Genomic DNA, 10289 nt, shown 5'->3' on the forward strand with positions numbered 1-10289 from the left:
GGAGAGAGAGTTGTAAAGAGAGATGGGTGATGTGTGATGGAGTGATGGATGGGAGAGAGAAGGATGGGTGTGTAAGAGACTTTTTTTGACTTTAGAGATTTTTGGTATAAGAAAGGTATGGACTTGTAAGAACTTTTTGACTTTTGGGGCTTGCTTAGGAAAGGGTGAAAGGTGATGTGTACTTGACATGATGGGGTTGATGGGTTGATTGATTGATGTGACAAGTCGTAGAGATTCTCTCGGGATTCGCACGCCCGACGTTTTCCTCGCACCGAACGCTGGCCCACATATCCTGGCCAGAGTATCGTATCGGCGCGCGAGTCGCGGCATTGGAACCGCGGCGACGACGCGGTCGCTAAGGTACAAGTCTTGGTTTGAGTCGACTCGGGTTGACGGCATGAGAATCAAGGTCGCGCACAATTACTAGTTAAGAGTCGAAGGTTGCCGAAATTCGACCGGAAAAACCGCGGAAGTCTATGGAACGGTACGGTCTAGGATACAGGGCTTACAACCATTGAGCCATGAGTAGGGACCCAATGGAATGCAGGTATTTTATGTAATGACAAATTAATAATGTGGGCATTTGCAAAGTCAATATTTTAATATGGTTATTTGCAAATACTATATCGAAGTGGGAATATGCAAAAGCCATTTACCAAATAAGCTTCTGTTACCACGCAAAGATTTAATGACGAACCTCCCTGCCCTGACAATTTAGCTTCCGGTCCAAGAGATAGAACTTACTATTTTCTTTAAGAAATCTATTTGTACCTTCTCCCACCTATCAACCGTATGTTTGGTTTACACTGGTGATGCTCCAAAGGAAGCTTTGATTCGAGTGATCCGAAACCCAGTGAAGGATATTTATCTTTCCCACCAGACAGTCTTCTCTCTATTTTCGGTATGGTGTTATCCACAAAGGAACCCAAGTTGATGGAAATAAACGGCCTTGCAACCCATAACTGGGGCTAGCTCTTCCACAGCTGCTCTATCAATTTCAACCCATAACATCTTGATCTTGGATTCACTTACTGACCCAACACTGTTTCAGAACACAGCAAGATACATCTTAGAATCGAGACTTGCTCCCTGTTCACATTGCAGAAAATTGAAATAGCATTTGAATTAAATTTCAGATTGCCGTTTATCCAATATTTACCAAGAGTTTTTGCTACTATCAGAACAAAAGTAAGGGAGATGACAAGCATCGAAGCATTTCGTTGATGTCATGCACCCCTATCTCCAATCTTCCATTAGATCTTGAATCCTATTCTCCCCTGCATGTAGTTAAGTAAATTCCAATCTACATTATCATAAGCCTTCTCTCAATCAATCTTACAAACAGATTTCAATTCCCCAACTAATGTCTCAAATCAATACATTTGTGGGCCGCACGCACCCCTATAAAGACTATCTCCCCATAACAAATGCACCTTGAGAGAGATGATAGCGCCCAGGACCCCTCTGAGCCTAGTTGCCAGAACCTTCAATGAGATTTTGCATGGGCTGGCTGCTTCATTTTTAGGAAAGGGTATCTACATGGTGGAATTGACTGGGCAGCTTGGATCTCACACATGGGGTACCATGTTAGGACGTTAGCACATGGGTTGGCATGTAGATGTGCTCCAATGTATACACATGGGGCTTAGCAAAGCGCCTGTAATTAGGTTAAGACTCCTGTGACAGTTCACTGCCATTTTAAATTTGGCAGTTGAAGACTCTTCAACCACAAACATAGCATGTACAACAATACAGACAAGCCGAATTGCTGAACCAATTGTGAATGGATCAAAAACAAAGATTACATTGAGAAAATGATAGTAATGTCTGATTTTGCACATCGAATTTGGACCAGCGACTCTTTTTCTTTTAACTATCCATTTGATAGCCATCAATTAGACAGGATTTTTTTTTTATGTGTGATTTTTTAGTAGTGGTGTTGTTAGAGATGAGCATGGATCTATCAAGCTCCCATTCAAGGCCAGATGGATATGGTAATTCAAATAGTGATGAGTTGTCAGCTATTAAAAGGGTGGTGAAAATCCTTGCCAATTGGGTGGGGCCCCTAGTTGAAGGAGATTCCTCCTCAGCAATCTCTTGGGCAGCTAGGAAATATTTCCCCTTTCAGAACTCTAGTTTTATTCTTAATTATTTAGGCTCGCCTTCCTGTTCCTAGGAAATTTCTCAGCAATTGTCCCTAAAAAGGCCAACTGTATGGTTGATGCATTAGCCGAGGAGTCCTATGCATAGTTTATAAACTTGAAACTTGACTCGAATTGATATCCAGCCAGGTCGGGTTGACTCGAAGACTCAACTCGACTCAATATTTAAATATTAAACCACAATTAATATTTCATTAATATTAAATACTTAGAACAGTAGGATATAAATAGGCAAATAAAAGCACAAAACTGTTGTGTGGCACACTGCCAGACATTGTGAGGTTATTTGTTTGAGGTGTGGAGTTCAAATCCTACTGACAGTGTATCTTTTTATTAAAAAATGACTTACTCAGCCAGTGACTCAGTTTGAGTAGTGTTGAGTCAAACGAATAGGCCAGCCAACATGATGAATCAGCCCAAGTCTGCACCAAGTCGAGCTCGCCAGCGAGTTTCATGGTGACTAAGCTCGATTTCTGGCCCGAGTCTATATCCGTTTTCCTTTCTTTTAAAATAAATAAATAAATAATAAATCCTTGTTATCGATTAAAAAGAAATCAGGCACCGATGCAGGTAAGCCAAGGCAATGTTCCCCTCAAAACCAATAAAGAATGTACAGCTATGAAGAGATGTACAACAGATTCATGGAAATTAACAACATGCATGCTCACTTTCAGTTAAATTCAAGACTGATTAATTACAGAGGTTACTCATAAGATTAAACCTGTTTGTTGGGTCCCAGCAAATGCAGCAGCAGACAATGGAGAATGAGAGACCATTCCTTCCTCACAATATCTCAGCAGCCTCCATGCTGGAACTTTCAGTCCATTCCATCACTCCCTTCTCCCTCATTTCACTATAGAGAAGCTCGGCCTCTTCCAATCTACCTTCATTTCTGAGGCCCTTGAGCAATTCATTGCAAGTGAAGGCATTGGGAAAGAAACCCTTGTCAACCATTTCCCTATAATGATCATAAGCTCCATTGAAATTGTCCAACTTGCAATGCCCGTCAATCAGCACCATATAGGTAACCGCACTAGGAACCAATCCCTTCACCTTCATAGCAACAAAGAGATTGTCTGCCTCTAGCAATTTCCCTTCTCTACAATGCCCGATAAGCAAACTTGTATATGTCATCTCATCAGGTGCTTCTCCACTCTCTACCATCTCCCGGTACAGATCAAATGCCTTCCGGACATCTCCGAATCTAGCATAACACCGAATCAACTCATTATAAAAAACCCTGTTGGGAACAAGCTTCTTCTCTAACATTTCCTGATACAGCTGCTCTACTTCTTGCATCCCTCCTTCCCTGCCAATCCCTTTAATCAGCATGTGATATGTGGCTACGGTAGGCTTTATGCCCAACCTCTCCATGTGTTCGTATAGCTTGAAAGCTTTCTTGTTATTGCCAATATCAAAATACCCAGTTATTAGAGAGTTGTATGTGATTACATCAGGACTAAAACCTTCACTTGTTATCCTAACGGCTAATTCTTCCGCTTCCAACACCTGCCCTTCTTTGCAAAAACCATTTATCAGAGAATTATAAGTTACAATGGTTGGAGTTATCCCTTTCTCTATCATCTCATCGAACAACCTGACAGCATCCTGCAACTTGCCATATTTACAGTGACCATCAACCAGCATGTTATAGACCTGTACATTCGGAAGAACTCCTCTATCTACCATATCCCGGAGAAGAATTTCGGCTTCGAGAAGCTTCCTGTTCTTGCATAGGCTGTTTATAAGAGACCCATAGCTAATAACATTGGGCTTGAGACCCTTCTCTTGCATTTGCTCGAGAAGCTGAAAACACAGCTCAAACCGGAATCCCCGTCCGTGCCCTTCGATCAGAGTGTTGTATGTCTCAACGCTTGGAACCACTCCCCTCTCCTCCATCTCCGTCACCAATGCCTCTGCCTCAGCCATGTTCTGTATCTTGCAGAACCCATTTATAAGTGTATTATAAGTAATGCAGCTTGGCTTCATGCCATTGAGCGCCATTTGTTTAACAGCTGAAATGGCACCATTCATGTTCCCTACCCGACAATACCCATCGACAATTGTATTATGAATCACAGATGTCGGAACCAAACCCTTCTCCATTAGCTCCTTCAAAACTCCTTCTGCAGCTTCAACCCTCCCTACCTTACAGAGCGCATTCAACATGACGCTGCATGTGTAATCCCCAAGCCGAACCCCCTTCCTAACCGTCTCTTCATACAATTCAACCAGCTTATCCCCATCTTGGCACCTTGAGTACCCATCAAACAGAATACTATAAGTAAACCCATCTGCAACAAACCCACATGCCTCCATCTCTCCCACCACTGCCTCTGCCTCTGCCACCAGTCCAGCGCGGCACAACCCCCCAATCAGCGAATTGTATGTAGTGAGATTTGCTGAGACCTCTGCAACTCGCATCCGCTCCCGGATCTCAAAAGCGCCTTTCAAATCCCCGTCCTTGCAATACCCATCAATCAGCGAGTTAAACGTGACCCGATTTGGCACCACCCGTCTCTGAGACATTTCATCAAACAGCTTCCGTGCGTCGGCCAAACGCTTCGATTTACATAACCCAGATATTAGAACGTTGTACGTGAAAGTGTCCGGCTTCTTCCGACGATTCTCCATCGCATCCTTGAATCCGACAGCCATTTTCAAGTTGCCCATCTTGACAGCTGCCTGAATGGCCTTGTTGTGAGCGAAGGTGTCAGGGCGGATTCCGGAAGCTTCCATCTTGGAGAAGAGATTGAGGGAGTCTTGGTACTTACCTTGTGAGATTAGCGATTCCAGGAGGCTGTTGCACGATTCGAGGGAGGCGGCAGTCCCGTGATTGATGAAATCAGAGCCGTTCGATCGGAAGATGGCGTGGAGCTGGCGTACATGATCCGGGCGGGATTCTTCGGGGTCGGTCACGTGATCGTCTTGTTGCTGGGAAGAGAAGGGGTAGGAGGTGAGGGAACTGCTTCTGGTGGGGTTGGGACGGATAGGATGGTAATTTCTGGGTTTGTTGAGGGCAGTTCGGAGGAGCTTGGTGGCCATTACTCTACGGTGGTTTGGAGGTGCTGCTGCGCACGGGATGCTGGGGTTTTAGGCGGGGAATGGATTAGCTGCGGCCCTGCCTTACCCAACACGGTGCGGCCCTGATCGTGGGGCCCACCTTGATTTATGTATTGTATATCCATGCCGTCCATACTTTTTTGCAGACTATTTTAAGGAATGCGTACAAAAACAAAGCAGATCAAAATCTCAGGTGGACCATATCAAAGGAAACAGTGGTGATTAACCATTAAAAACTACTTATTGGCGACAGAAGCTTTGAATCTAGCTCTTTGTGACTTATCATCAAGTTGGATGGAAACTATACAATACAGTGGCCCTGATCGTGGGGCCCACCTTGATATATGTATTGTATATCTATATTGTTCATACGTTTTTCCAAACCATTTTAAGAAATGACCACAAAAATGAAGTAGATCAAAATCTCAAGTGGACCATATCACATGAAACAGTGGTAATTTAATCGACTGTTAAAAACTTCTTATGAGCCATGGGAGCTTTGAATCAAGCTTATGTTTATTTTTTTTCCCTTCATCCACCTCTCTTTGTGACTTTATAAGCAAGTTGGATGAAAAATACAAATTACAGTGGGCATTAATGTACGCCGTAGGACATTTTAATGGTAAGCATTCAGCCACAGCTGTATCACATTTAGATCTACTTACTTTTCAGGGTCTGCTCTCAAAATGAGCTGGAAAAAATGGATGACATCATGGGTATACAATAAGTACATGACCTATGGTGAGGGCCGCACCTCATCAGCTTTCTTTATTATTATTATTATTATTATTGTTATTATTATTATTATTTTAAAGAACGAGGGCCCTGGCTATCATGCTGGGCCAAGTTTCCATCGTCACATACACACGTGTGATCAATTTGAGCCGTTTATTAAGTAGTGCATATTATGAAGATGCCATGTACCAAAAGTTTATTATTTTAAAGAACGAGGGCCCTGGCTATCATGCTTGGCCAAGTTTCCATCGTCACATACACACGTGTGATCAATTTGAGCCGTTTATTAAGTAGTGCATATTATGAAGATGCCATGTACCAAAAGTTAAGGGGAGTACACTCACTAAGCGAGCAAAAACTATTCATACGACTTTCACTGTGGCCAAATAAAAATATTTCTAAGGTGTTTGCTCGCTGGATTTTATATTGGAATGAAATTCGAGGTGAATCAAGAATTTTGGGCCCATAAGTTATATATCTGATATCCAACCCATAGATACCACATATCATGATTATTAAAAGGACCAAACTCTGATAGACCAAATTATAAGATGGGTTAAACCATGAAAGCTAACATAAACTACTCAAAAACATCAAAAATCGTCATATTTTTGGTGCATTTCATATATTAGATGAATTGGACTTTACATTTCTCAGCTTTACTGCTTTTAAATTAAAAGAACTAAGTAAAAAGCGGGCATTTAAATGTTTTGGCTCCTTGAAAAGCATCTTTCAAAATTTTAGTTTGATAGAGGCATTATTTTAAATTAATCATAGTATGATATTCTAATTAAGAAAGTGTTCTTAATTATAGACGTCCACACGTGTGTGATGTGTGTGACTCATCATGCCCACTACAAGTAGTGGCACCACATATCCAGCCCACATGTGATAACTTGTAGAATCTTAGGTTACATGTGTGGCTCACATGATTACATGTTCTATATCGCTGATTGTTGGATTTCTTGTAATCAAGTGGTGATGGGCCTTACCTTGTTCCATTGGTCAATGGGAGGATGATTTATGAGCCGGACAACATTCTGATGTGGAAGTTCTCATTGGGCAACGCTCGCAAGAAAATGGATAGTAAATCATTCTAACTGTGCATTGATTGAGCTGTATCTCTTAAGCATTAAATTGGTCAATTTGTACATTCCTGCAAGCTATGATAAATTGTTCAATTGGATTTTAAGGTACATTTCTAGATTTGAATAGGATTCGATCCAAGGTGTTAATATTATCCTTAACTATCTAAATTTATTTGAGATTAGATTGGGCTGAAAGTTGAACCTTAGCCTAATGATATCATGCCAAAGACATCTAGCAGCTTAAATTGGTTGATTGAAGGTTTGATCTAGGAAATCTAATTAAAATAATTCATTGTTATTATATTACGAGATCCGTGCGACGTACTGCTTCTTAAAAATTTTTTGGACAGTTTCAGATGCGCACCAATGTGCAAATAATCTTCTGTTTGATTTCGATATTATAATATAATATATTATAAATAGTTAGCATTACTTAGGCTCCGTTTGTTAAATCTGAAGTCTAAGGACCAAATCTGAAACCTGAAGTAAAAAAAAAAAAAAAAAAAAAAACTTGTTTGATAATTATGGTTGAAGTCTGAAAATTAAGTACTGAATTTGAAACAATTTGTTTGTTAAGAAACATTTTAAATGTTTGAAATATGTTAATTTGACACATTTGCAACTATCTCCCATTTGGAAATGTTTTACATTATAAAGAAATTATTTTTTATTAAATGAAAATAAAATCATTATATTTAATTCAAATAAACTAAAATAGTTAATAGAAAACTAAAATATCATTATACATAAGCCACTCAATCCCTCTCAGCGGAAAGATTGCTACTGTGCATCGTATAGGGCTAAGTACTAGTAGCAACAAAACCTTCAAATAAGGCCCACCTTATTTTATATGCTATCCAAACCGTTTATAAGGTCATTCCCAATTGGATGAAGTGAAAACACTTAAAATATACCTTGATACAAAACTTTTATGGCTATAAAAATGCTTCAACGATGCTCATTGAAGGGTTTCAATGGTAGATGTTCAATCCCCCACTGCTTTTTGCAATCCACATGATAGTTTGATATATCTTATTTTTCATCTCAAGCTTTAATATGAGCTCGCCAAATGGATTTTCGATTTGGATATAACACATACCTCATGATGGGACCCACAGAACTTGCTTACATCAATACAACAACTATATAGCTGGTGTGAGGTACACCAGCCAATCCGCATCCTTCCATGTCCAGTTGAGTAGCGAGACTCGCTACTGAAGGGACGTCAGCAAGTTATGTGGGCCCATCATGATGTATGTTTTGTATCTATGCCGCCCATCCATTTGGAAATATAATTTTAGGTAAAGATCCAAAGAATAGAATCCAAAGCTCTGGTGGACCTCACCACAGAAAACAGTGGGGAGAGTGACACCCACCATTAAAAACTTAAATAGGCCCAAAAGTTTTTGATCAAGCTGATATTTGCTTTTTTCCCTTTTTTTATGTCTGTGTTACAAGTTGTATTTCAAATAAAAATCACGGTGAGCCTTAGGAAGGTTTCAACGGTAGGCATCAATCTCCCCACTATTTGTTGTGGTGGGGTCAACTACATATTTGGATCTGCCTCATTATTTAACTCATGCCCTAAAATTAAATTCCAAATAGATGGATGGTGTAGATAAAGCACATACATCATAGTGGGGCCCACATACATTATAGTGGGCCCACAAAACTTGGCTACTCCGCTGCCACCGGCCAATGGCTTGTGGTCGGTGCTATGTGGGCCCCACCATGATGTATGTGTTTCATCCATGCCGTCCATCTATGTTTCTAGATCATTTTATGCTAGAGACCAAAAATGAGGTATATCCCAATCTCAAGTGGACCACATTACAGGAAAGCAATTTTGAATGAACGTTGACCATTAAAAACTTTTTGGGGGCCATAAAAGTTTTGGATCAAGCTGATCTTTGTTTTTTCCATTCATCTGGGTCTATATGACCTAATCAACAGATTGGATGTCAAATAAACAGTACATTGGGCCTTAGGAGAATTTTAATGGTGGATATCCAATCACTATTGTTTTCTTGTGGTATGGTCCACTTGAGATTTATATTCCTCTCATTTTTGGTATTAAGCCCTTGAATGATCTTTAAAAATGGATGAATGGAATGGATGAAACACATATATCATGGTGGGCTCGAAGAAGTGCCCTCTGTTAAAAGTCGGGATGTGTACATTGCAAGGGAGAAAATCTCTCTTGCAAAGGATAATTTTGGATTAAAAATAATAATAATCATGGAGCGCATTCTCCATTCCCATTAAGCTAGAGACTCCCATTACGGAAAAATTTCAACATAAAATCGTGGAGCGCTTTCCTTATGCATTAACAAACACCACTAAACATGGAAAAATTTTCAAATTCCGCGTTAAGTACAAAAATTTAGCGTTAACAAACAGGCCCTTACACTTGCATTTCCTTCTCTTATTAAAAAAGTTGATGTTTACTTGTTAAATTTTTTGAAATATTTGGGACAAAAACTATAGGGCCCACCATGATGTATAGATTATATCCATGCCATCCCTCCATTCCACCAGCTCATTTTAGGCCATGAGCTAAAAAACGAGGTAGATATAAAGCTCAGGTGAACCACACCACACTAAAAAGTGGGAATTGAATGCCTAGTATTGATTATTGATAATTGCTTGGAGCTGCAGAAATTTTGGATCAAGCTGGGTTTTTACTCATTTATCCATGTCTATATGATCTTATGAACAAGTCACATGGTAAACAAATATCAATGTGGGGTCTAAAAAGGTATTAACTTTTAACGGTTGAGGTCTATTATAACAACAATTTCATGTGGTGTAGTCCATTTGAGACCTGGATTTGCCTATTTTTTAATGCGTGCTCTAAAATAAGCTTGTGGAATAGATGGACATCATGGATGTAGCATATTTATCATGGTGGGCTCTACATTTTTGTGGGTGTACAATTACAAAGAATTTAATTAAAATTTTCACATTTTTTGAGGCAGTAATTTCTATATAAAAAACAAATAAATAATTATATAAGAAAATAATGACACATTTACATTATATTTATAGGTATTTAGGAAAATCAAATAGGCATATCCTTGGAGAGCTTAGGGCTTGTTTGGCTGGGCAGATTGGAAAAGATTGGAAGGGATGGGATGGATTTTAAGGTAATGATGGTGGTGTAAGGCCCGTATCCTAGCCCGTACCGTTCTGTAAGCTTTCACTGTCCTCCCGGTCGAATTCTGGCGACCGACGTTCTGTT

General features: G+C 40.0%; 1 protein-coding gene across 1 annotated transcript; it reads right to left on the reverse strand.

Moving 5' to 3' along the window:
- Positions 1 to 651: 651 nt before the first annotated feature.
- LOC131251716 (pentatricopeptide repeat-containing protein At5g12100, mitochondrial) lies at positions 652 to 5476 on the reverse strand. The gene is made up of 2 exons (XM_058252627.1): positions 2884 to 5476; positions 652 to 1042 (listed from the first exon to the last, which is right to left on the reverse strand). The coding sequence occupies exon 1, from the start codon at positions 5205 to 5207 to the stop codon at positions 2946 to 2948; it is 2262 nt and encodes a 753-aa protein (XP_058108610.1). The 5' UTR covers positions 5208 to 5476; the 3' UTR covers positions 652 to 1042; positions 2884 to 2945.
- Between the last annotated feature and the right edge of the window lie 4813 nt (positions 5477 to 10289).

The sequence above is a fragment of the Magnolia sinica genome, chromosome 1 (assembly GCF_029962835.1).
Source record: "Magnolia sinica isolate HGM2019 chromosome 1, MsV1, whole genome shotgun sequence".
NCBI classification, from domain to species: domain Eukaryota; kingdom Viridiplantae; phylum Streptophyta; class Magnoliopsida; order Magnoliales; family Magnoliaceae; genus Magnolia; species Magnolia sinica.

What these genes read in the sequence shown, in the direction of transcription:
- LOC131251716 (XM_058252627.1), bottom strand. Translation starts at nt 5,207, where the DNA reads ATGGCCACCAAGCTCCTCCGAACTGCCCTCAACAAACCCAGAAATTAC.